General features: G+C 41.4%; 1 protein-coding gene across 1 annotated transcript in view; it reads right to left on the minus strand.

Moving 5' to 3' along the window:
- The window catches only part of RASSF3 (Ras association domain family member 3), a 97,975-nt gene extending 74,687 nt beyond the window's left edge, over positions 1 to 23,288 (minus strand). Inside the window, exons 1-2 of the mRNA XM_065845322.2 lie at positions 23,153 to 23,288; positions 3,601 to 3,725 (exon numbers count right to left, since the gene is read on the minus strand). Coding sequence (XP_065701394.1) covers positions 3,601 to 3,725; positions 23,153 to 23,273 — 246 coding nt within the window. The 5' untranslated portion in view covers positions 23,274 to 23,288. The remainder of the gene's footprint in view (positions 1 to 3,600; positions 3,726 to 23,152) is intronic.
- Positions 23,289 to 27,851: the final 4,563 nt, after the last annotated feature.

Below are 27,851 nucleotides of genomic sequence, written 5' to 3' on the forward strand. Positions count from 1 at the left end.
TAATAAGGTCGCCCCTCAATCTCCTCCAAGCTAAAGAGACCCAGCTCCCTCAGCCTTTCCTCATAAGGGAGATGCTCCACTCCCTTGATCATCTTTGTGGCTCTGCACTGGACACTCTCCAGCAGTTCCCTGTCCTGCAAGAAATTCCTCTTCCCCACAGAAAAATCCTAAACCCAGATTCTCGATCTGTGGTTCAACAAGATGTTTGTTCAGTGTTATTTGGAGTTCAAGGTGTTCCAGCCACACCATGAGACCCAGCCTATTGTGCTGACAGGGCTGGTCACAAGCTGTTTTGCAAACTGAAGAGCTGACTGGGCTTTGCAAGAGCGAACATCGGCAGCCACACCATTTCCCCTATCCATATTAAAACACATTGTCCAAAAGCAGCAGTACTGGCACCCCTGAGAGTGGAAGGGCATTGGGGAATGTGTGACAGCATATGGGCACAAGTGAGCATCTAGGATCAGGATCTACAGCCAAGCCACAAGCTCTGCTGTGCTCAGGGTGCCACGAGGTCACTGCAGCAGGACAAAGTGCAGTTTATGTCACCCAGAGCAAGGAGGAGATACACTCACTTTGCCCCACTAGCCTAAAATGGTCTTATGCCTTACAGAGTTAGGTCTCAAAGCATTTGTCTACCATCATACTCAGAGAAATTGTCTACCTATGTGGAAGAAGTTACCCAAGTATAAAGGTGCTATGGTCCTTCACAAGGAAAGATCTAAGCTGTACCAGCACAAGAATGCCAGTATAACAACATCAAACTAGCACTTTACCCACATAAAATTATTTTAACAACAACAACGAAAAAACTTTTCAAAACAAAATGGTCATCCCAGCAGGAAGAAAATGCACAAAGCCCAGGACTAAGGCTTGCTAGCAAGGCGTTCATCTTCATAAATACTATAAATATCCAGCAGTTCTCCTAAATCCTTCCATATTTTCAGTTGACACTCATCGTTTGGGTGGGATATCCCCAAAATACATGTGTGGTATTTGCAGCTATGCATTTTACTAGTATAGCTCATGTAAAATTAACTGGCTTTGTATACCATGTGATTTTCAATGTCACGATGTAGATAAAGAAGAATCAGGCATCACTGGAGCACTTATTGGTTTGCTTCTTGCTGAGGACTGTTCTGTGCCAAGTATCGGATGTCGACATTAGTAAATACTGTGGTGCAGCTCCAGCAGCTCTGTAAAGCAAAGTGAGTGGTGCTGAGAACCCCAAGTCCTCAATATAAACACTTCACAGGTTTTGCTTAAGATAATCTCTGTTTTGATCCTGTGGACTGAATGCCCATTGTGGTCTGAGCAAGTCAGGTGGGCTCCTGGAGCACCTCTTCTCAGAGGCTTCAGGAAGCAGCTTGATTTTCATCTGAAAGGGAATTAAGTTTATGTGCTGTAAGACTGCTTGCTGATACCAATCAAAACAAGGGAAGTGAGGACAATTGGAAGATTTGCTTCAAAAGCACACTCCTGCATCTAGCTAAAACCCTGCCGACCAGACACCATCCACAGAATAAGAATGCGAGAATAATTTTGTAAAGGAAATAGATACAGCCTTTTTCCCATCTCCTGTCTCCTTCATTATCTTATGCTAAACGCTACTCAGTTGTGTATGTGAGATGGAGGCTCAAAGGAAAAATCACCTTAAGACTAAGTCCAGAAAGTTTTAGCATGGAAGGAGTAATTTTGAGAAGGCAGCTGAGCATGGAGTTGTATTTGATTAAATAATAACCAGTAAATGCAAGCTCTTGAGACAATGTTTCCAATCACAGATCTTAAAATTATTTTTAAAAATTCTAGTGCCTTTTTACCTAAAAGAAGTTGAAGAAGCAGGTAAGTAGCAGAGCAGGGAGCGAACACAAACCTTGCAGCCTTCATCAGTGGCTGTGTCAGCGCTGTGCACAAGGGACAGCCATGCACAAAGAAAATTACTTCACCCAGTAGGAAATATTCCAGGTTTTGTGCATGGAAATGACTGCTGCTTCAAAATCAATGGATGGTGAATGCTGAAAATAGCATTTGAATCCTCACTTACTTGTATCAGTTGTCAGACACACACTCTGTCTAACAGTGAGAAAAACTGAGATGTGAACCACAGTCACCCACAGCAAACTGCCAAATTGTGACTTCTTCCAAGAGAAAGGAATCAGTAGGGAAAAACCAGTACTACTTTGAAGCAATCTTGTCACACACAAACAAATGCACATGAAATTTGGCTTCCTTGAGTACTGTGAGGCTCAAACAACAAGGAACAGTTTCCTTGCTCAGTATTCATAGCCGCTTCACCCAAGACAGCACTAGGTCTTTTTCAGATCTCCATGGTCAAGCTGTACATGCCTTTTCAAATATAAATGGCTTTTAATGATCTTCTCTTTCTGCTTCTGCGGTATTTACTCGCTGATAGTCACCCACACTTCCAAAATCTGTGTTGCCATGTCCTTCCTCCTCCCCCACCCCTGCTGCTCCTCCTTTCAGCATTTGAGTTATTCTCCTTTGCTCTGCCCAACAACAAGTCACCAGGAGCTCACAAGAGACACTGTCTCCTCAGTCACAGTTTGGGTGACTGGAGCAAGGATCACCCCTACCAAATAAATGTTGCACTTGCGGAGGAAATTCAGTGCTGACCTGAACCACATACAGCAAGCTCAGCAAAGGCACTGAGATTTCTGATGCCCTCAGAAGCTTCTACTAGCTAGGTGTAAATATTCAAGGGCTTAACATAAGATTAAGTTTGGATGGACTTTGTAGAGGACAGAAGGTAAATGTATTTGAAAATGCAAAGAGACATGAGCTAATTAGCACAATACAACCTTTGCCACACTAAAGGTCTATGGGGCTCATCACTGTAGGAATCTCCTTCTCAGAGAACCCCCCCCTGCTCTGTCTGCAGAAATGTGCTGCTTTGATGTGCTCCCTGAACAAAGAGAAAGGCCCTGATGTCAAGGGTGAAACACAAGGAGTGTCACTCTGTGGTGGTTTAGGGAAGGAAATGAGGAGGCACGTTGTGACCCACTGAAGCTGCTGGGGAATCTAGGCAAGGAAATTGGAAACTACCCTAAGGGGAGTTTGATCAGAACTGAGGGATTAACACCAAACCAAGACAAAACTAGTAGGATCTTTGATGATCACAAATAGCCAAGCCGTCGGCTTTATTTGTCACCTTGTGGCACTGCACTCAGCAGCACAGGGCACCTGGGTTCCGAGCTTACTTGTGAGCTGCTGCATGCTATGGCCAAGTCTATCTGAGCATCCAGCTTCGTGTTCCCATCCCGTGCCATACATGCCTGCTCTGACCCCACAGTGCCTCCGTTCATGCAGCCAAACCAACAGGAAAATTACCTTTTTGTGGAATTACTTTTCAGTCAGTTTAGCTGAAAACTAATTGGAGCAGGAGTGACCCAACTGGCAGCAGCCAGGCGTAGCTTGACCCAGCTGTACTGTAAAATCACTGCCTTGGGTGGGAAATTCAGCTTTGCTGGCCCTGCCTAAGTGAGACATTATTCCTGAGCAGTCGGGTAAGGCAGGCAGGCCATACTTCATTATTGAGCTGTCAAGAGAAAGCGGTAATTACATGAACACGAGATCAATTACCTGACCATTGCTGTAAGATGGCTCTAAGGTGTCCTGTGGAGAGAGGCAGTCCATTAATTTCCCATTCCGCCGGCAGCCCAGGTGCACCAGATCTCGGCAGTGGGCATGGCAGGTGTATTTGCAATCTGAAATGCACAAGACACACACACACACAACTAAATTAAAAAAATACAAGCGTTTAGAAATGCAGTTGCTGCAGGCAGGACCTAGAAGCGAGGTACATCCTCATTTGCCATGTGACCCCAGAGAAACTATCACCTCTTGGCTCTACATCCACAAGTAGAGATAATAATAGTTATGTATTATTGGAGATGTAAATTCACTGGAGCAAAGGTGACAGTGCAGCACACCTCGGAGTCACACTGATGCAGCTGCAGTGATGCAGCCCGATGCTTAGATTGGGGCTGCCTCGGAGCGATGTTTTTGCAAAAAGTCTGTGCCACAGACTGTGTATTAGCTGCTGTCATGTAAGCTCGAAAGGGGCCGTTCTCAGAAAAGACACAACATTTTTGATTTTCAGGTAAAAATTTCTATGCAAGTATAATCACTGTTACAGGGGTTTGCATGTTTTAAGCTTAGGTTCTCTTAAGAATATGCACATGAATACTGAAAACATAATGAGAAGTTTATCTGAAGCTGCAATTAACTTGCTAAATCACAAAGCTGCCTTCAGGAACAATTCAGAAATTTCACTTGATGGCTAGCAAAATCAACTAAGATGATAATAGAGGCAGATGGCCCTATCTCTAGTAAGAAATCAGATGATTCATACAGCCTCTAATCTCAAAGACAGAATTACTTTAACAGTATTTACAAAAGCAACCTGTATTTTCTCTGAAGCCATGTTGAATTTGCTGTTTTTCGACATAAGTTGTGCAGAGTTCATATTTAGTTTGAAATTGTTTATCATTTTGCCAAAGAACAACCACTTCTACTTAAAGTTTCCATGCTGGGGAACATCATGCTGTTTGTTTCAGTACATGTCGGTTTAATTCAGCCATTTCCAAGAATGACTTTTGGAGGAAATGCTTTCATTTTCCTTAACTAAACTACTCTTAGAAATGCTCGCTGTTGTTACAAAGCTTTACGCTTCCCCAGTTTATACCAAAAGCTGAATTCTGGATGTTTGGGGGTTTTTTGTTCCCTTATCTGCCTCTCAAATATCTCAGTTTCCCTTATGTTTGATTATATTCTCACTACAGTTCCTGAAGAGTATATTCTTCAAGGCGCTCATTTCCACTCCACACCCATCAGCAGCGTTCTGGGGCAGGGCAGCAGGGTGTTTCCTGCAATGCTGCGCCTCTTGGCTGGGGACTGGGTCTTTAATGCAAGTTCCCGCACCAGTAGATCATCCAAAAGTAAAAATCTTAATGCGGATCAGGTGTAAACATGCAATCACATTTCTGTGCCTCGTACAGAATTTATGCTGTACTCACATTAAGGCAAGAATAGATATATTCTCTTTGGCACAAAGTCTGCCAATACAAAGTCAACCAGTCAAAACTTTTCCGACACTAGTGACTCAGCATCCATATTGGATCAGATAACTGGGATGTTTCTGATCTTAAACCAGACTGACTAAAGAGTTGTAATATGTGTCAAGTCACACTCCTCTTGGGACATCAGCACATAGTTAGCTATGTGGCAAGAAGGACCCTGTTGCAGTATAAATCAAAACACTGACAAAGGCTCTGACTCTTTAAAATAATTTCTGTATTTAATGCAGGAAAATAAGAAGCAAAATAGGCAGAAGAATATGGCGGGGAGAAAGGCACTATATGTCTACCTTTCTGCCTTGCCCTGTAAATTTGGGAGAGCTGCACAATTTCAGACACAAATGGTCTAAAAGTTAATTACGTTCATATGAGTTTAACGAAAATTATCTCCTGGGTAAAGGAGGGAGACCCAAACTAAAACCCATGCTCAGGGCATGGCAGACAAAACTGAGCTGTTGTGCCATTGTCTGGCAATATCTGGACAACCAGGTATTGCACATCCCCTCTGTGGTGAGGAGATTACAGGGAATGGGGCACAAAGCTGTAGGAAACCAGGCTTCGCTAATTCCCCAATAATTACTCAAGCATATATACTGAGCATGCACTCATTCTAAAGATGCATTTTCACAAATAATATTAGAAAAAAATCTGTTAGCTAAACAGTGTTCTGAAACAGGATTACTAATTAAGTTAGGAAACATTATCTCTCAATGCTATTTTGTTTGTCATTTATATTCATTTTAATTTGTGAGTTCATAATGTCATTTGTAAGACAAGCCCATAATTTCCGCCTGGCTATTATAGACATAATTGCAAAAAATGTAAAAGCTTCATCTCTGAAACTCTTTCAATCATAAACTAGTTTTTAATATACTTATTCTAAGTTTAATGAACAAGACAAGAAAAAAGGACAATTTTTTTCTGGAACAATAATCCTTAAGCCTTTTTTTCCAATGTGTTTTAGCTTTAAACACATTATTTTATTCCATTAATGGCATACAATGATTCACAAAGGTCCAGGTAGCATCAAATTTAAAATAATATCTTTTTCTAGTAATCCTCTACTGGACCACTCCCCAGATTGCCATGAGTTCAAAAAATAGCTATTCTTCTGGAAAGGCTGTTTTCATCATCAGATTGTGGATTGCCATATTATATCTGCTTGAAAGCAATCAGAACCAGGTGTTCTTGCCTGATGTGGTCTGAAATGAATGCCGTTCTTTGAATTCAAAGATCTGGGGGCTTTAAATGAATACAGTTGATAAAACCATTCACTGACATTTAGAAAAGCTAATAAACAGGTTTATTTTACTAATGCTTAGACTGTCCTGTACACAGAAGTTATTTATGAAAGTGATGCATCAATGCACACTGAATATGCATAATTGTCCTGCATCATTAGGAAATGCAAAGTAAGTATGTATTTATTAAACATACAAATATTATCCTGTAAAGGTTTCATTGTCAACTACTGGAACATAATGTAACACCTTATCATTTATTATTCTATTTCAACAATGGCTTGACTAGAGTCATAGAAAAAAATAACTTAGCAAATTTTACAGCTACATGAAATCAAGACTACTCCTATCTCGCCTTCACAAGGGTGAACTGTAAGACTTCAACACATTAATTTTTCATTAATAGTCCCTACCTGATGTTTGGGTTTTCTTCACCTGAAACTTGATTTTGCATGACAGCTCGTAGATAGCTGTTCCTGTAACTGATTCACTCGAGAATGGTGCAGCAGAAAGCAAGTGAGCAGACCGCAACACAACAGATGCTCCAACATCATACCCCAGTAACTGAGCTTTACTGAATCAGGCAGTGGCTCGACAGCAAAGTCTCTCTATCCTGCCGTGGGCCTCCCTGCCTAGGAAATGTTTGTGTTTACTTCTGTGATGGCCCAGACAAATTTAACTTCCAAATGGACATGCAAAATGTATGTTGTGCCTGAGCAGCTGAAGCACATGGAAAGTTCAAAGCCAGATTTTTATTACATTTGCATTATTTATCAACTACAGTAAAATTGAATAAGTCTTTATCAGAAAGTGCGAGGAGGGTATACAACTCCATCCTGCTACTGTTTGTGTTAGGAAGTTAGCAAGTAAAATCATCTTTACTTGAGAGCCTGCGGCTTCGTTCCCAGCAATCAGTAGAGTGATTACTGCTGTGCTTGCTCTATGGAAAGTATGCTTGTAAAGCTTCTTGGAAAAATATTCAAACTACATAAGGTGCTTAAGGTTTTAATTCTTAATCCAATTTCAGCCAGCAGGTCACAAAAGGAAGGAGAATGAAGTTCAGCAATATTTCTCCTGCAAGGCAGAATTACAATATTTCTATTTCTACAATACATTGATATCAACATCTCACATTTCAGTTTGCACTAAATATATGTTGTGCTGTTTTCCTTTCTGCTTATGCTCAAATTTTATGCTGAAGTTGCTACCAAGATCTTTCTTAACAGCTGCACTAGAAGCTGTAATGGAATGAGAAACCTATTTGTGTAAACAGCTTTCAGAATGTGTTAAGCATGGCTGCTAGGGGGTGGAGATCTGCTGTAACATCGGTTTTATCTCTGTGCAATTCCCTTTATTTTTAATTATTTGTTTATTTATTAGTCTCACTTAACATCAGTCTGAGGTTAAAATAAAGTTCATTGTAACCATATTTCCCAATTAGTGAGTCGTGGGCGATTTTAAGGGATCACAATCATCACAGATGAGACAGACTTTCCAAGCTCCTTACAGCCATCCTTTTCCCTGAGGGATCTCTGTGCACGTTTTGTGTTCTTTCCCAGTTGTGGAGCTAAGCGAGGCTCAGATCAGACTGTAGTCCAGCAAAGCCTGCATCTTCCAGACCTCTGTAAGGTTGTATCTGTCCACAAGTACCACTTTGCCTCTTAAGGTCTCCTAATCTGCTGTTTCTCTGTATGCTCTGCCTTCAGCAGGTACACTGGCCATGGCCACAGCCACTGGCCATGGGGCCCTGTATGGAACACATGCTTCCCGTAGAGAGGATCCTCATCTTCCCAGGCACAGGAAGAACACGCAGCTGGGCTAACTTACTTCCTAGGGAAATGCTGCAAGAAGCCGGCTACAAGAATCTCTAAAAAGATAGTGAAACCATTTTGTTTCTGGAGTGGCACTGGGCAGGCCGAATTAGACCGGAAGATGTAACCAGATGTGCCTTCTCCTTCAAACAGATGAATACTGCCTGCTGGAAAGCAGGTGGTTTCTCATTCAGCTCCTGCTTCCTACAGCTGTCGTAACTCGCTTGAAAATATTAGCAGACAAGGATGGATAGAAAAAGGATTAAGACTTCTGAAGTGCTGGTGCTAAAACTTGGCTTCATGATTTATAATTTAAATGTCCACACAGAACCGGAGTCATCAACAGAGGCAGTGACACTGATTGCTTATAGAGCACTCAAAAGAAATGCTGGGTGCTCAGCATCCTGGACAAATGAAGCCATTATTATGTGAGTGCCATGGTTGGAAAGCTGCAACCATTGTGTCAGATTTTCATTGTCCATTTCCCTCCTGCACTGCAGACCATGGGAAGCTACAAAATCAACCTCAGTTTCCTTCCTTATGCAAATACATAAACTGCCATGGATAAGCCACAATAGGTGAAGTATCCTTATTTATCCTTTCCTTGCCGCATGATAACAAAGAACACAATATCTGACATACTGCTTTTCAGAAATGTGATGTTCACTCTTAGAGAAGTACTAGACCAAACTTCAAACATCAGTAACATTAGTAGCATCTTAGTATCAAAAGGATGGTAGACTTGTAAAGCAGAAGAAAAACACACAAATCCACGATACTTTGAACAGAAATGCAAAAGAAGCAAATGAAAGTAGAAGAAAGCCAGCTGACAGAATAGCCTGCATTGTATAAATGCATTTTTTCTTCAGTTTCACTAAAATCCTCATCTTCTGTTTTCACACAGCTGGCAAATATAATTTGAATTACCATCTTCAATACGTAAAAATCAAACAAAAGCCACTGAAATGCTCATCTAATATATTCACACATTTTACTAGTTAAGTAGTAGTCTACAGTATATTTGTGACAAACCCTAAAACTGAAGCTAAAAATCGAAGTAATATAATTACAGATACATAGTTTACCAAGAAGAGTTAAACCATGATCTGTTGGTGACTTCAAAGAACTGCACCTTTGCTACTACTAGTCCATGCAAAAGCATCAAATTATACACTAGTCTTTATGTTTAATACTGATTTACTGAACATAATAATTTTGCACAGATAAAGTCATACTTAAAAACTAAAATTAGACCAGTTATGGACTTCAGTAATATTGTCCTTGATGAAAGAGGATATACTGGGTATAGAAGCAGGTTTCCTATTACAATATAAATCAAATGCAGACATGGCACTTTAAAACATTCTCAGATCAATTGGCTTCTGTGAGGAGAAAAAAATTACATATGACACGAAAGTTACTTCTAAGTTTAAATGACTATTTGGAAACAATTGTATTTCTGCAAATTTGTATCTGAGATCATTGTTTTACTTATATCTTTCTGACTTCAGATCAACAGAAGCAAGAATTACTCTGGATCCTGGCTAGAGAATCAGAATTCCAAGGTTCCCCTTCAGAAGGGCAGGAAATTGTTAAGAAGAAACTTGAAGTTCAGTTCCCATCCTGCAGTCTCACCAAGTCAAAAGAGCACCTCTGGAAATTTTTGTGCTTTTGAATCACAAGAAATGGTTGATATATGTTTATACTGATTTTTCAAATATCTCTACACTAGCAGTCCTTGTTTCTTTCTGGCTGCTAACTTTTTCAACCCTGCATCCTAGCATTGTGCAACCCCAAACATTTACATGCACACAGATAAAACTGAATCTCTGCCAGGCTTGCAGCCCCATCTGTGACTGCCGCAGCCCCACTCATGGTCAGGAACCCTGTCCTGAGAACAGGATAAACTCCTGGAACAGGCTGTATTAGGAGCGACACATGGTGATTGAGATAAAATTAACCAGAGTGCCTATGGCACAGACCTGCAAAATCATGTATTTGCATACATTTGGACCTCAGCAGAAGGTGGGTGCTTTAACTCTAATAGAACAGTCCAGGACCCAACCCAAATGCTCACTGGGTTTTTGTCTGCAAAGTGTCTTACCAAGCTAGAGTTTGAGTACTGCACAAAATAAATTGCTATATTACTCACCAGTTTAACATTCAGAGTTTTTAGATAACAGTTTATCTATCGTCTGGGCAGACAACAACCTGACTTTGCCAATCCAGAGGACATTACATTTGCAAAGCAGGAGGGAGTGATCAGCCTCTTGATGTGAAGATGAGAAAACTCCTTCATGAGTGAATCACTGACCGACAACTCCAGGGAGGCGTGAAGAAGAAGATGAAGTATAAAAATCTTCAACCTCCATGATCCTGGGACTGCCTAACATCCCTGCTGCCTGGGAACACAGGGACCATATCTCTGATCACATGCAACAGATAGTAAATAATTGGTTAATAAATAAATTCAGTTTCACAACTGCAAAACAGGATGGATCAACAGGCATTTTAGATTAAACAGCCTGAAACAGATTATTTTTCAGTTTCAGTTTGTGAATCTCTACAATCCTGCAATCCATTTTGGAGCTTTTAAATACTTATTTTTGTATGAGCTTATCTTATCCTGGTTTGTTCTGGAGTGTGTGCTAGATAACTGGTAAACACCAAGAAACATGAGTTTTGTGGACATGGTCATCCTTAGCAGGGGGCCGTGAGACAGGCTCACCAGGACTGACATACCAGGGCAGCTCACCAGCCTCCCCGAAGAGTGGAAGGAGACATTGCCACCTAGCTGCACGTTGAAGAACTGGGATGTAGGAGTGACCACTGTTAGCCAGATCAGCATGCTGGAAGCAGCCACAGAGAAGGTCCATGATTGCTGAGGGCGGACTGTCCACTCTTCATGCCAGCGACTGTAAAAACCATGCATGAGGAAGGGTTAACGCCTACCGTCGGCTACTCAATACTGCCCTGGCTCTCAAATGCTTAAATGTCCCTGAGCACCTGGCCCTAAATGATATATTAAAATAAATCCCACTGATTTGGAATCATAGAATCATAGAATGGTTTGGGTTGGAAGGGACCTTCAAGATCATCTAGTTCCAATGCCCCTGCCATGGACAGAGGCACCTTCCATTGGACCAGGTTGCTCAGAGCCCCATCCAACCTGGCCATGAACATTCCCAGGGATGAAGCATCCACGGTTTCTCTGGGCAACCTGTTCCAGTGCCTCATCACCCTCATAGTGAGGAATTTCTTCTTTATAACTAATCTAAATCCACCTTCTTTCAATTTAAAGCCATTACTCCTTGCTCCATCACTGCATATCCTTGTAAAAAGTCCCTCTCCAGTTTTCTTGTAAGTCCCCTTGGGTACTGGAAGGCTGCTATAAGGTCTCCCTGGAGCCTTCTCCAGGTTGAACAACTGCAACTCTTTCAGCCTGTCCTCATAGGAGAGGTCTTTGTGGCCCTCCTCTGGACTTGCTCAAAGAGATTCATGGCCTTCTAATGTTGAGGGGCCCCAGAGCTGAACACAGTTCTCCAGGAGGGGTCCCACGAGAGCGGAGTAGAATCGCCTCCCTCGACCTGCTGGTCATGTTTCTTTTGATATATCCCAGGATACAGCTGGCTTTCTGGGCTGCAAGCACACGCTGCCAAGTCGTGTTGAGCCTCTCATCAACCAACACCTCCAAGTCCTTCTCCTCAGGGCTGCTCTCAACCCATTCTCCACCCAGCCTGTATTGAAACCAGGGGCTGCCCCAACCTGTGTGCAGGACCTTGCACTTGGTCTTGTTGCATCCCGTCCCTCCAGCGTGTCGGTCGCATGACTCAGGTCTGTGTTATCAGCAAATTCGCTGAGGGTGCGCTCTGTCACACTGTCCATGTTGATGACAAAGATGTTAAACAGCACCTGTCCCAGTACTGAGCACTGGGACAGGTGCTGGTCTCTACTTGGACACTGAGCTGTTGACTGCAACTCTTTGAGTGCAACCATCCAGCCAATTCCTTATCAGCCCAGTGGTGCATCTGTCAAGTCTGTGTCTCTCTAATTCAGAGAGAAGGGTGTCATGCAGGACAGTGTTAAATGCTTTGCACAAGTCCAAGTAGATGACATCAGTTGCTCTTCCCTTATCCTCCAACACTGTAACCCCATTGTAGAAGGCCACCAAATTTGTCAGGTACTATTCACTCTTAGTGAAGCCATGTTGGCTGTCACAAATCACCTCCTTATTTTCCATGTGGCTTAGCATTGTTTCCAGTAGGATCTGCTCCATGATCTGTTCCATGTTTTACTCTGGAGCTATTAAAGAACTGAACTAAATGTAATCTGTTTGTAAAGCTCATTTGTATTTTTTTCAGCATGACAGCAGTCTCAGGTCTTCTCCCTCCTTCCAGCTCTTGCCAACAGGTTCCAGCTATGACTTGTCACAAGAGACTCTTGCACAAACCTGGGATCCTATACCAGGCTGATGCTCCTGAAAACTCCTACACTTCTTTTGGGTAGATAATGCTCTGTGTGCAGTCCTACTTACAGTCACCACTCCTGCAGAAACAAAACACTCAAGTGTTTGCCAGACCAACCTGAGATAATAACAAAATCTGTTCACAAACAAGGCTGAAAATGTTTACTTCATTCAGCTGAGGTTAGAGTTAAAACATGAATTTACAGTAGTGGATACACTTTGAAATTAAAAGCACAAGACATGTAAATGCAAGTTTAGATTATATTTACTAGTCACAATCTCCCTTACCTGTTTCAACATCACAGCTAGCTGGAGAGCCAGGTCGCGTCCCCTCCTCAGGCCACCCCAGGGCTGTTGTGCTTTTGGGAGCTCCTAGATCTGCCTGTTTCTGGAAGGGAGGCTGAGAGGCACAGGCTGAGCTCTCCTTCCCCAGCCTCAAATTCCTCCTCCCTGCAAGGGCTCCCCTGGAATTAACTGGGCACAGGATCACTACACAGTAATGCCAGCATGTGAAGGAGAGGAGATACCCTGTTATTTCTTCTGCTTTGGGTTCTCTTGATACACACACATCCACAGCATTCTTTAGTTAATTTAACTTCCAGGCTACAGCTTTAACACGCCTCTGCTTGTACAGCCTTCTGAAAAAAAACGGTCGGAATTGCAATGCACACCTTGAGAAACAGGCTCCTCAGGCTGATAATGTTCCTTCTGCCCTGAGCTTTGAGACCAAACATGAAATGATGAAATTTGGAAAGTGGGGTTTCAATCAAGCAAGCTTCTCCTCCCCATATACCTGGGTAGTCTGCTGAAGTCCCCTTCTAGGGACACTGTCACACTCTGCCAAGAGCCTTAAAACTTCAAGATTTAGTAGATTTTTTAAACACCCTGTAGCACTGTAATTCCTACTGTTTTCCAAAGCTCCATACATGAACACGGTGAGTCCTGGTAACACACTTTACCTGGTAATAAATGCAAAGACTAGCAAATCATACCCACGTTTCACAGCAAATGTGAAGGGAACGACTTAAGTGCTCAGCTCCCACTACCACCTTTCCAAGGATAAGACCTCAGAGAGTGAACTGCTTGTCCCAGCCAGAAGATAGAGCCTACAGCTCCTACTTCTCCATGCCAGACATGGATGGGGAGACCAAATTCCTCTGTGAAGTAACTTCAAACAGGGGATTAGTGACAAAACTCAGTAGATATCTTGATGTATCACCTTGTCTATCCTTTCGTGACAGACAGAGCCCTTTTGTATTGCTGACACCAATCACATCCAGGCTCATGGGAGAAAACACCAGAGAAAGTCTGATGGATCTGGAGAATGAAGGCTTTACTGACCACATATGGCGTGACAAAACCAAGGTACCACAAAGCAGCTGTATTTCTTCTTCATTTCAAAAGGAAAAGGACTATGTTTCTGAAATAGAAATCATATTCTCCATTTTTGCTGTTGATGAACTGCAGTGAAGTTATGCCAGAAAAAGGAAAACGTGCCCTGTAGATAAATCCTAGATTCTACCTGCCATGGAGAGCAGCTTGCAATGACTTATTTACATTTTATTTCCCATTGAACTAGTAATTCTTCCTCTTATGCTTATTTGTGTGAGACTGCAGTAGTCGCCAGGTATCTCTACAAATTGTTGAGAGACACAGTGCTGAGCCCCTGGCTGGTGGCCACCTTGCAGCCCTGCCCTGTGCCACACGTGGCCACACAGCCAGGCTGGCAATGGGCACAGGGACCGCCACCAGTGGCTGCCCAACAGCAGCTGCTTCCCTTTGCCTTTTCCCACCTCTCCATGGGGCCGAGCAGCTGGAGAGGAGCCGTGGTGTTGTGCTGAGCTACGCTTGCAGCAGCAACATGGCTGCAGCATGGCTATGATGGTAAAACAGGAGCTACAGCCCCTTTCCTCTGACAAACCTGCCCACTGGCATTCAGATCCTAACTACAAGCCTAATCCACCAAACCTAGTGCTTTCTACAAATTGCTTAAGACCAGCCCGCCTAAATGAAATTAAATTTTTGCAAGGAAATCACACAACCCACCAGCTCAAAGCCCAAAGTGGTGAAATCCCTACTCTGAGGGAACAGAGCCCTGAGGGTGCACCTGCTCCCTAGGGCTGTTTTTCCCTTTGTAGCTGCTTCAGAAAATACCTTTGAAATCCACCTTTGAGAGAATTAAAGGCACAAGATTTTACATTCAATGAATGCCCGCACAGGGAGCATATGGCTGCATACACTTCTGCACTGCAAATGTGATAGAAAGCAAGGGAAGAATTTAATACAATTACTAAAAAGTCAAGAATTGATCTATGTGTCATGCTGTTATTTTGGGACTTTTGCTTGCTCTGTCAGCCTCTTTCCAATGTCAAAAACCTAAACAAATGGGAAGAAGAACCCTTCCACATAAAAAACAAACAAACAAACAACTGAGCTCTCTCTTCTGTAGGTAAAACCAATACCAATATTGCTTTCTAAAATCATTTACTCTAGTGCCCTCTATTGCTGAACCCCCCAAACAGCCCACACAAAGTTAACTCACAAATCAGCACTTTCTTTTGGTTTTCCTTTAGAAGAAACCTGACCAAAAGGTAAAAACTGGAAAGTAAGGCTTAGATCTAGCTGCCTGCGCTGCCTGACCAGACTTGAATCAATAAACTACCTCTTCTTGCTGGATTTAATAGTGGATAAATTCACGGAGGGGATGGATTATAGAAAAGCAGTCCTAAGAGTTCCGTAGAGACCTGATTTACTTGCTCTGCCTGGCCACAACACTGGGAGTTCATTCTGAATCACTGCTGAAGGATCAGGTATAAGGGGGAGGTAAAAACAGCAATGATATTCTAGCAGAACATAAGCCAGACTTTTAACTGACAGACCACATGAAATTTTAAAACCTGAGCGTTCTGCCAAGTAAAACCTGCAGTCTGTTACCTTTAGACTGGAGATGGAAAAAAAAAAAAAAAAGTTGAATCAAACTCATCAAATTCAATGAAGCTTAATAAAAAAGTATTTGTGTTTGTTTGGAAAAGCAGCAGATGTACTCACCTCTAACACTGGATACAGCTCAATTCTGAGGATGCTTGTGCACGCTGCATCCAAGCCTGGTCTGTGTTTACATATCAGGATCTAGTGTTACATTAACTCTTTAAAGTAGGTAATTCCACACCACTACTTCATCAACGTGTCTCTTCATAAATGACCAATCAACAGCTTTTATTTCAGATGTTACAGGTCATCATTCCCACCCTGATAGTGGACCTTGAAGCAGATATATTGGGGAGGTGCTTAGTGTAATGCACAGAGTTGGTCACTCGCTTTTCTTCCTCTCATCTTCCTAGGAGCTCCCAGGGCAGCAAAGGGATGCAGTGGAGAAAACCAGCATCTTCCAACCACTACTGCTTGACATTGGCAAAGGAAACAAGAAATGTGGCAGCAGAAAAATAAAAAGTAAAATTAAATATTCCAAAGTACCTCAGAAGAACACGCACACAACAGGCATAGGGCACGCCAGCAATTCCTGGTGATACTGACTGACATCTCCCCTGTGTTATGGACATTGACTCTGTTAATTCTCATCCAAGCAGCAATTGGGTGCATGAGATGAATTTCAGCCTCTGAACAGACTTTTTTTCTTACATTTATTACAGGCTGATGAAAGTCTTAGTAATTCTCAGGGTACTCAGGATTTTCCTTTGGAAGTGAGGCAGAGCACACAAAGAGATTTGTCTTGTCTCATTTAAAACCAGTAGAGCCAAGGAAAAAGAAATTTAGTGGGATGCCACATTCGTCTCATCTCATTATCTGAGAAATGGAATAAACAAACACGTGATGCAATTTGCAATGGCCACATGACTGGTAAGAGCTGTGAATGATAACCACCATGGAGAAAAACATACCGTGGACTATCTGAACACCGACAGAATGTGTCTCCCTTGGAAAAATACAGACTCACAAACAAGGGAAAAATAAACAACTATTTAGTGGGTGAAGAATTACACAGAAATCAACAATAGTGAGAGAGGTTTTCATATTCCCTGTTCCAGTATTGCATTTGAAAAACACAAGAACAGATGGACCAAGTTAGACCAAAGATCTACCTAGGCCAGTAGCCTGTCTTGGGAAGAGCCTGCCAGCAGATGCTTAGGGAACATGCATGAGAAAAAAAAATAAATGAATTTCTATGCCCCTCTAGTCTGCAGCTGAAAAGAAATGAGACAGAGGTTCTACCTGCATCTCTTTATTTAATATGCCTCTATGTCTCTTTCCTACATTGATTTATCTAATCCCTTCTCGAATACATTTATGTTCCTAGCATCCTCTGTCAGTCAGTTCCACAACTGAACTATGTGCACGCATATGCATGTGAAAGAGTAGTTTGTTTTAAGTTTCCTGTCTGGCCATTTCATGGCATGGCCCTGACTTTTACACTATGCAAAATGGTAAATAATTATGCTGTTTTCAATTCTCCATACAGTTCTTATTACTACAGAAGCATATTGTCTTGCAGCTGCCTCTTACCAACCAGAAAAGCCTTGGTCTGTATGAGTTTGTCCATCTCTTTGATAATCCAAAGTCTTCTCTTGTATCTTCAAATACTACTGCACCTTTCAAGAGGGCGGGGTGACCAAAATGCTTCATATGGACCAAACTGCTTGATATGGACTAAAGTACTTTATATGATGTGTGAGCACTGGACAGTTTTCTGGGTTTCCACTTCACTTCTTTCCTAATATTTTCATATATTCAGTTCCCTTTTAGCTTGAACATTGAGAAGAGCCTCTTCAGAGAACTGCCCACGTGATTAATTTTGTTTTCCAAGTGATAAAAGCTAAGCTAGAAGCCACTGTTCCATATGTGCAGTCAGCATTTTCCCCATATGGTTTAGTTCATATCTACCAATGCTGAATTATATTTTACTGGACAGTCACTCAGAATGATGTTTCTTTCAGCCTTCTACAATTAGCTTTAAACTGCCCTGATGAGCTGTTAACACTGACATCTCGCATCCACCTTCTTTTTAATTTTGTTAATAAATGTATTTTATTTACTGATCCCAGCATAGCCTCCTCTAGAATTGGATAAGTGAATTTTTATGCAAGTAATACAAAAAAAAATCAAATAATATATACCTAAAATTCTAAGAGATAGAAAAGCACATATAGAGATGTTTTTAAAAGGAGTCTAGAAACTAAAATCATGCTTTCACAACACAAGGGATCTTTAAATGGCAAGCTTCCATCCGTTTATTCTTAAATGAAGATTGAAAACAGACTATTAAATGACATTTAAGAACATTCAAATCAAACGGGCTGAAATATCTGAAGCAGATGAGCAAATATGAACTGCAAGGCCTGCACTCGGTCCTAACACAGGCAGAAAACCTGCATGTATGATCTGATAGTAAAAGGCCATGATCTCCTACCTGCTTCCAACCTGCTGCAGTATCCAACCCATCTCCAGCACTATGTAAATCATAGCCATGAACTAGACATTCAGGAAATAAACAGATACAGCAGTGGGATCAGAAGTCTTGGTTGCTCACCCAAGTAGGTCTCAGTGAGATGCGACCTCGGGTTGCTGGATCCACGCTCCAGAATAGCTCGCCTTGTCTGCTGCCACGTTAGGTTTCAGTAGAACTGATTCACATCCAAGCTGGTTTCCACTGAGTATCCTTCTGCTCCTTCTCCCAAACACTGTTAATTAACCCTTCAAATGATATTCCCTTGGAGGCAATCATCTTGTCCATCCAGGTGAGCTTGAACACTCTATAGCCACAGCTCCCAAATGCCCCTACACTCCATTTATCCCCTATGTTGGGCCAAAACTGTCTCCATCATTCCCAGAGATGGACACTCTCCTGAGTACCCCTCTGCCAGTTCTGCGAGCCCTCGCTTGGCCTGACGTATCCATCACACCACAGAGATGGGGGCCTCAGTGAGCTGTGGGGTGGCCAGGAGAACCGTTTTCTACTAAAAACACAGGAGTCACACAGGTGCTCGCTGGATAGTTGCAGGTGTCTGTGCAGGAGACATGGACCTGACTATAGGGACTGTAGAGGTGTGACATCTGTTCAATAATTTCCCAGCTATGTAGTCTGACAAATGCCAGGTACGCTCCCTCTACATACCCAAATTGTTCCCAGAATAGCCCAATTAAAGAGGTCAGGTAAGGACACAGGCACTTACAATGCAAACCATCATATATTAGCTGGTCAACTATGAAAATAAGAAATGAATTCACAAATATTTTAAAACAAGCCATTCTAAATGGACGTATCACACTAAAATTATATTCTCCCTTCCCATGTGTGTTACAGGTTTATTTTGTTAGCTGGATAAAGAGAGTTCAAAGGCTGACTTTTCTCTTTGTCTGCTCAGTTAAACCTTTATATGTGAATTCTTTTAGGAGATAGCCAGTTTAAAGCATATCACCATACCTCTGTATAGGTTTGTATTTGTTTTGCATAACAGATATTCTTACATAAATATGATTTTATAGTGGATGCTTGACTTTCTGATCAAAAATCCTTCAAAATCAATAAAAATACTCTGTTCAGCTTTATGTTGAAGGACTAAAGGGCAAGAAAGAGCAGAAAATCACAGAAAAACCCAAACAACAGCAAAGGGTAAAAAACAACTACAGGCTCTGTGAAATCCAGTTAGTTGAAGATTTTGTCAAGGAATTTTCTCTTTCTGTCCCCTGAAAGGGCCTTCCTATGTACCCAGTAGGACAGTAGCTCAGCCTGATGAGAACCACCCCAGTGAGAGCTGAGAGTGAAGTTCTTTGTGAGCCAGTAGGATTTGGTGGGAAATATGACTACACAGGATCTCTCACCTCAGACTGGCTTAACAGTAGTATTTATTTATTACAATGGCTTCAGAGCAAGCAGGGTTTGCCACTGGGGGAGATTTGTCAAAGTAAAATAAATGATAGCAAGCATTGTGCTTTTTGTGTTTTCCACAAGATAGCATGGGATGCTTTTCTAAACAGCCCTAGAATCTGGTTTTCTCCTGTATAAGCCTGAAAAATGTCATAAAGGTTTCAATCAATGCAGGTCATAAAATCATCTCTACCAGGGGTAAGCATTAGTTGCTTAACAAGAAATTGCAAGAAACAATAACAGTTGTGGGATCTGAGCCACAAAATTATCTCGAACTAGTCTCTAATTGTTAAAAATCAGCTTAAACCCTGAAGCAAGAAGATTTATGCCCCTTTCAAAGCTTTTCTTGTAGCTTCAATTGTCACAATATTGAATATTCTTATTCTTCCAGACCCTTGTTAAATCTTGTTACATTCCTGACCTCAGCAGCATCCTCTGGTAATGAGTTCTACAATTTAATTACATTCTGAATAAAAAATAAATTTAAAAAATCCTTTTATCTGCTTTACATTTGTCACCCCTCACATTATTCCTCTGCTATAAGACAAAGAAAATAGGAGCTACTTGTCTATTTTGATTTTTTTTTATCATTGCTTTCTATAGTTTTATCATGGACTTCTGTGATACTTTCCTCTAGTTCCTTTGTGTTTCAATACCCCACCCTGTGTGTAGGTACTTTACCATGATAATTCTTACAGTAACATGATGTGTCAACACAAATTCTACAAAGATGTGGTAGGAAAAAATCCAAACATATTTCAAAGAAATAAAGGTTCCAGAACACTAAATACTACATCCCTCAGTTTAAGCTTCTTATAGAATGTTATATACCCATGATTAAACTGAAGGCACTTAAAACATTGTCATCTACATGTCATATATTCAGAACTACACCTAAGACATTATTTTAGTCCTTCAGTAAGTAATTTAATCAAAACTGGTTACTGAAAAGCACCCTCGAATTTTTTTCCTTCTTTTACAGCTTAGAAAGAAGCATGTTAGCTGTAAGCAATAGTCTGTGGCCAATAATCCCAAAGTATTCGTCTAAGCACAGACTGGAAAACTAAGGATTTTTAGAAACAGCAACCTAATTATGCTTTGACAGCTTTTTCTAGAGTTGTATCAAATGCAACTTCCTGAGCACAGTACTACTACAGCAGCACTAAATTCACTGTCATACTTAAAAACTAATTTTGTGCCTTGGCAGATTTTGTTTGCGGGTCAGACAGAAAGGGCGAAGCATCCTGAGACATGGAGTTACAGAAGCAGAATGAAAGCAACATGTCTGGGGGTACTGTGCCCATCTTTGGGTTCAAATGATGTATGACATCATAAAATCCATGACAAAGCAGACTAGAGGATGTAATCTCTACTCTTCCTAACATGTCCACATCATTGAAGTTTCAGCTTTGTTCTTGTTAAAACATTGATTTATTTGTTAAAATGGCTAAAAACTATCAGTAAGTATTATTGAAAGCTTTAATCTTCAGTTGGGCTATTCACATGTGGAACAAGCCTCATGACGCAGAATTGTTCTGCTGGCTCATCCTGGCTGACCCAACCAGAAAATTGTGTTAGTGTCAACACAGGAGCAAAACCTGGCACAAAAACAGATGCAGAGATGGAGAAAATGAAAACTCTAGTATGCTGGAGGCAAAAGTAAAAGTAAATCTCTTTGTGTACCAAGGTAACTAGATGGTCAGCACTGCTCAGACTAGGCTTACGTGTTGGAGAACTCTCTCAGAAGGACAGGAGAGCAACTTGGTTAAAAGTTACAAAAATGTGGAGTTTCAGAGTTAAGGAAGCATGTAAGCAAACTGGTAATTCCTCAAGAACCCAAACAAAATTCTGTTCAGCCAAGACAAAGGTAGGAATGTTGATGGACTTGGGCACAGCCAGGGTTTCATATCACTTGCTGTCTTTGTAAAGACTCAACAGGAATTGTCCGTGCAAACAGGAGCTGTATCCCCTACCCTGTGAGAGATCACCAGGGCTTCAGTTTATTACAGACGTACTCAAAGAGACTGGCTTCTGTAAAGTTATGAGAAGTTTGAGCTGAATTTTCACACAGAGATTTTTTTTCTGCTTGGATGTAATCTTCTGCTAAAATGTCACATTTCTACCGAAACCACAATTTTGTGATAATCATCTCATTGCACAGGTAGAAAAGAACATGTTGGGCACTTCTGACACTATTCACAAATTCAGTTCAAAAGAGGTGCCAATACATACGTTAAAATTATGGTAGAAAGGCGAATCTTATTCGAACCACTAGCTTTAGAGGGAGATGAGAGAAAAACCAAAGTATTGATTACAAAGCACTCAAAGTTCACATTGTTTCTTGTTACAAGTCATGGATGTAATTCTTTTGTAGTATTGAGGGAAAAGACAGCTGGCATGTAAACAATTTCACATGCATGTAACAACTTGCAATGAAAGCTCTCAATAGCATTCATTGACACTTTTTAGCTGCTTATGCTTTTATGGTAACAAAAGAGATATGGGAATGATCTGATGTGTTATGAGGACTCAAGATGATCTGATGTATTAGGACAACTTGAGAACACCAATATTCAAACAGAGGTTAATTAAAACTCTAATTTTAGTCAAGGCAAGTTTTGCCACAGACTTCAGTGAGCCAGGATTTTCCTCTGGGTATTTGAAACTTGTGGACTCCTTCACATGGGAAGAAGTCACGTGTCATTTAGACATGTGGTCCAACAACACTTCTGTGACAGATTTCAGATGATCCAACTTGGCCTTCCCCTCTCAGAGTCACAAATCTTTTACTGAAGTGCAACACTAAATTGCTCAGCTGCAGAATTGACACAAATCCCATCCCATACAAATAAAAATTTGGTACTAATGTTGTAATACTTGCAGAATTGACAAGTTCACCATTTTAGTCAGAAGAGTCCCCATCAAAATAGAATGGATCTTGTACAGTTAGCCCTTTAAGAACAGAAAGAACTCAGCTTCCTAAGCTATGGCAGTGCATGTTCCTTCAAACCCCTGAGAATATGCCTCAGCTTCAGTTTTAACAGACCATGCTAGAAAGACAAAACAGGCTTTGGGCTTTAAGGGTCTTCTTGAGAATGTTAATCTGAGATGCAAATGCTGCTCTGCCAGGGCTGGGCAAAGATCAGAGCCCTGAGCTGTTGTTAGGAGCAGTGCCTTGTACTGCATTTCAGCTGGTAACATGGGAGCTAAGGACAGTGCATCGCTGCAGAACACGGAAACAATGGGTTAAGGTCTTTAGTTCAATCTTCACACAGCCTTCTAGACCAATTAACAGGTTAAGGCAATTCCAAATAATTTTCTGGCAGGTATTTGAGTCATATTAGAGGTTCCATATACATACCTAAGGGAGAAACAAGGTCTACAAAAACAAGACGCCAAATATCACTGGCATGAATATTAATAAAAAATAAATTATACAGCTGCAAGAGAATTCTTCATCTGAGCAAGCTGAATGAACCTTCTGTTGCATTTCCAGAATATTTTTGCAACTTTGCCTAATGAGCCTCAGAGAATGGAAAAAAGCAAACAATGCTGGCCTGGAAAAGCTAACCAGTAGAATGAAAATAAATGATTTTTCCCTTTTAATTTCTTTTTAGCAGGAATAAATGTCTTAAGAAACATAGCAGCAGACTTACCAGCAGACTTCCAGAGAAGTTTTACTGTTCTCCTCCTTGAACTGCTCAATGACTTAGGAAACCAGTAAAAAAAACGTGCTATCCTCCTGATGGTTTTGCTCAAGTCGTTTCTTATTGCCATGGCTGGAAGGGCTCCACAGCTACACGAGACACATGTATCCTGACATGGGAGAGAGGAAAGCCCACGAACACCCGCAGAGAGAGCGCTCGCTCTGAGCTCCGCGTCAGCCAGCACGTCTCAGGACCACCTGTTAGCCCTAAATCCCCTCCCTCTCCGTCACTCCGCTCTGAGCCCTCCAGACCTCCCTCTTCATTACCAGAAGCAGCTATATTAATAGATGCTTCAGCTAAAGAAAGACTTTGGAGTCTTAACCTGGTACTGTGTTTCTAGCAATGTTATAATAAGACATGTTTTCTACAAAATAGGGTTTGAATGGCTCATCTGTACATCTCTAGCTATGTTTTCTAGGCTGTGAAAAAATAAACTCCAAAACTGAAAGAGATGAGTCCTCTCTCAAAAGCCCTTAATTTAAATCAACAGGATTTTCTCTAGAGAGACAGTTTCTCAAACACCTGCTTATGAAGGTCTTTAGCAGAAAATTTAGCGGAGGTTTCCACAGATACACAGGGTTAAAAATGTGACTTTTACTCTTAATGAATTTTAAAGCAAATACAAGAGTCAGATCATTCACTGCCACAGTTTGCTTAAGAATTGAGCATCTATCACTATGCAAAGACATTAACAGCATCACAGTACTTAGACTACACATGCTTCAAGCATGACACGTATTAAATTCTAAATCCAGAGATGAGATGAACTAATATATGCCCCCCGCAACATCTATCGAGAATTTTAGCACACATTTTTAACAGTAAGACTACTTAACCATTTCCCAAGCTTAGTATGATATCTTTGACTATGTCACAAGTTTCTCTTCAGCTTCTCATGTTATATTTGATTTTTTTTTCCTGCTAGATCTGGATGGTAGAAAACACTGAGAACCAAGACTAATGTCATTATGAAACAAAGATCCTTTATATCAACCTTTAAACTACAGAAAGTAAGGGCTTTGTTAGACCAGCAACATTCACAGCACATAGTTAATAACTCTTCTAGAATTCACGATGTATTTTTCTATCCAAAAATATGTGAAGTATTTAACCCTATTTTATACATCCGACATTTTTAACATACTGCTACTTCTCAGGACCAAGCTAGACAGATTGCATTTCCTCTGGTCAATATGTCTCCAAAAACAAATAAACATTTCCATTTATATTGTATCGGCCACAATTCTTCAGCCAGTGTCAATGAAAGAGCAGAAGGCAGGACTCAGGCTGCCAGACTTGTCTCTTGTTCGAGCTCCACCCTGTCATACCAGTAGGAATTTAGCAGCAAAGTGACAGTTTTAGCACAAGTAGGAGGTCTGCCACCCAATTCCGCACATGCAAGGAGTTAAAGGCCTAACAGCTAACTTGCTTCTTTCAGGAAACAGCATGGGTTTGGATGTTCAGGAACATCTGCCAAATACTGAATCAAACAATGACATTTTTTTTCTGAAATTTAAACATATAACAATTTAATGAAAATCTAAGTGTCATTATAAAAATGAAATGAAGTGAAATGAAATAAAATACCCAAATATACTATTTCAGACCATAAGTGAATATACGTTAAGATGATTAGTTTTATAATTTGATAAAGAATCCATATAGATATGTATAACCTTTAGCAGGATGTGAAGGCCACAAGAATATTTTTTTTGCACTTAACAGAAAATGACAATACAGTATTTTTGTTATAATGGTATTTTATGAGGCTTAAAAAATACTTGGTAAAACATACCAGAATACAACAATACAAATGGGCAAATTGACTTTGCTGATGGGAATAACAAACCTGTGGAGGTCTATACCTTACAGTGTTTAGTGTCTTACTGGAGTAAAAAACAGGCAAGAGCATGAAGCATTGCATATTACTTTAAGGCAAACAGAACTCATTCTATTAAAAAAAAAAGTCAGTTGGATGAATCTGACAATTATGCTACACAAGAAAGCAGCTAACACAGAGAGAACATGGGCTTGAATTCAAGCTGAACTGAACAGCAACGATAGTTAGCCTTGCAATAATTTAACGACTTCTCCGCAGTAATTTCATGGCTCCTCCATCACTTCACATTTCTAGGCTTTAGTTAGGCCAAAATATAGAGCTAATGAATGACAGTCTGTTCCCCACAGCTCAGGGATGGTGACGGGGGTTCCCCTCAGCCTGAGCCGTGCACAGACGTGAGCCGCGGTGCTGTCAGCCCGCATCAGCGGCATCGCCCAGCCAGGCAGAGCTCACACAGCCCCTCCTCGGACACCCGTGCTCGCTTACACCGCACTGAAGCATCACTAAAGTTAAGAATTCGCTGTGTTAAAAAGATACTACACAGGGCTACATGTGTACCTTTCAATCTACCCTAACAAAGAGCGCATGGAGATGCTTTCCAGGGAGCATGGAAGGACCTGAAATGTGAGCACTCTTGATCCCTGCCTCCCTTTAAAGAAAAAAAGCCGTGTAAGGCTTTTTCCTGCAGCAGATTTCAATCCCCAGGTCATCCTCTGCTCATCTGAGCAGGGCGCTGGAGGAGGGGAGGCAGCGATTGCTGCCGTCCCACCTGCCTGGGACAGGAGGTGAGCAGCTGTCCCCTCTGCAGCGGGGGCAGCCTCTGGCCTCCCGCCTCCCCAGCGTGGTGCAAAGGTCAGATCTCAGCAGGCCACCACCACGGGCAGGAATGGCACACACAGACTCCATGTTTCTGCTGCCCATCCCACCAGCTCTCCATCCATGTGCCGGAATGCGTGGCAAGTCACCGCCGTGGCGGAAGAGGAGAGCCGGGCACGATGCACTGCTCTCACCAGCTGCCCCACAACCTGTTTTCCACATGGAGACCTGCTCACAGCAGTTGGAAAGCAAAGGGGTGCTCACGAAACATCCAGTGATTTAAGACAAGTCACTGTCTACCCCAACCTACAGAGCTATGCAGACCAGCTCTGAACAGAGCTACGCAACAGCGGCTGCCTTGCTGTAGCCCTCCCGTGCCCGCTGCCAGAGCTCAGAGAACTGAAAAACAAAGCAAAATAAAACAGCAAATCCAGCTGTTGTGTAAAATACTCTTAAATGATGAACTGTAAACAACCAGCAGTGTCTGACAGGGAATATTCTCTTGGAATGTGTTGAGTTTAATCTATATTTTTAAAGCAAAGTCTTTGCTAGTAAGCATTTGTAATGGCAACGCAACAATGCTGAGATACCATAAACATGAAGTCTAGCAATGAGGGGAGCACAGGCAGCGGTATTTATATCAGCAGGGGACAATGCGGCATTTTCTCTCCTCAGGGGCAGAAGAGCATCTTTACTCAGTGAGGAGTTACTGCCTTTCTCACTCCTCCCAGCTCTTGAGTAGCAAATGACTGAGATGAGCAAAGGATTTAATTTTCTTTGACTTAAGTGGAACTTCTCCATTTAGTCTGGTTTCAGGAACAAAGGTTCCCACGTACCTATTCACAGTGGGAGCTGTGTGTAGGAAAAGCCCGACAGATTAAAGAATATGTTTGCCTGCATTAGCAAATCTCCCTATTAGTTGAGCACAAAGTGAGTTTTTGCTTTCTTTGTAGACAATGTACTTGGAAAACAAGGTGGTGTCTTTCCAACCTGTCACAGAGCGGCTATGTGACACTACGCTGCATGCCACACCAGCAGGCAGAGCTCAGTGTGGAGGAGGATTTACAAAAGAGTCTTTACAAGGATATTTTCCACACTGATGGAGCTTGAACTTCCAGAGAGGGAGGAAGAGACTTCCACACCTCCACGGATCACCTGCCTTCACTGACTGAGATCTGAAATGGACTAAAAGATTTTAGCAATCCAGAACCAGTTTATGCAGAGAAACACCATATCTAAGCACTGGACAGAATTGAATGTGTGAAACATATTTATCTATAAATTATAAACAAAAGATGCGACCTTCCTTAAATCTTGTTCAACTGTGTGTCAGAGTAAATTTTATCCAAGCAGCCAGGGATGGTCCTGCCTAACTAGTCCCTGGGTTTCAGCACTACTGCATTTGCATGACACTGTCGAGACACCATATCACTGATTTCGTACTGAAACATAATTTATAACATCATCATGTATGAAAAAGCCATGCAGTTGCTAGGAAGCTTATGAAGAACACAATACAACTACTAAAAGTAAAGAAAACAAAAAACTGCTGCATTCGAGCTTAGTACAGCAAAACTAGCATAATACTTCTGATTTCCAGCTCAGCTGTTCATCCCTCCCTAAGCCAAATAAGTAGCTATATTTGTGAGCTTTCTAAAAACACTTTTGATTCTCAGCAGCTGCACATACACAAAAAGAAGGGATTAAAAAATAACCAGTGATTTGCAATCTGCAACTTCCAAAACCTTGTCTCCATTTGGAAGATGAAAATTGAAGAACCAAAGTACTCAAACTGATGTAAAACACATTTGTTAGTAGATTTAATGATCTGTTACTTTTCAGATAAATAAAGTTAAAATAGAATTGTATAGACACCTTTTTAGCTGTGACAACAAAAGTATTTCACATTTAATCCTCTGTCATTGAGGTTCCCAATACACTGATCGATAATAAATGTGATATGAAAATAAAGAAAACTGACAGAAAAGGAAA

This window comes from Patagioenas fasciata, chromosome 1 (assembly GCF_037038585.1).
Source record: "Patagioenas fasciata isolate bPatFas1 chromosome 1, bPatFas1.hap1, whole genome shotgun sequence".
In the NCBI taxonomy this organism is placed as follows: domain Eukaryota; kingdom Metazoa; phylum Chordata; class Aves; order Columbiformes; family Columbidae; genus Patagioenas; species Patagioenas fasciata.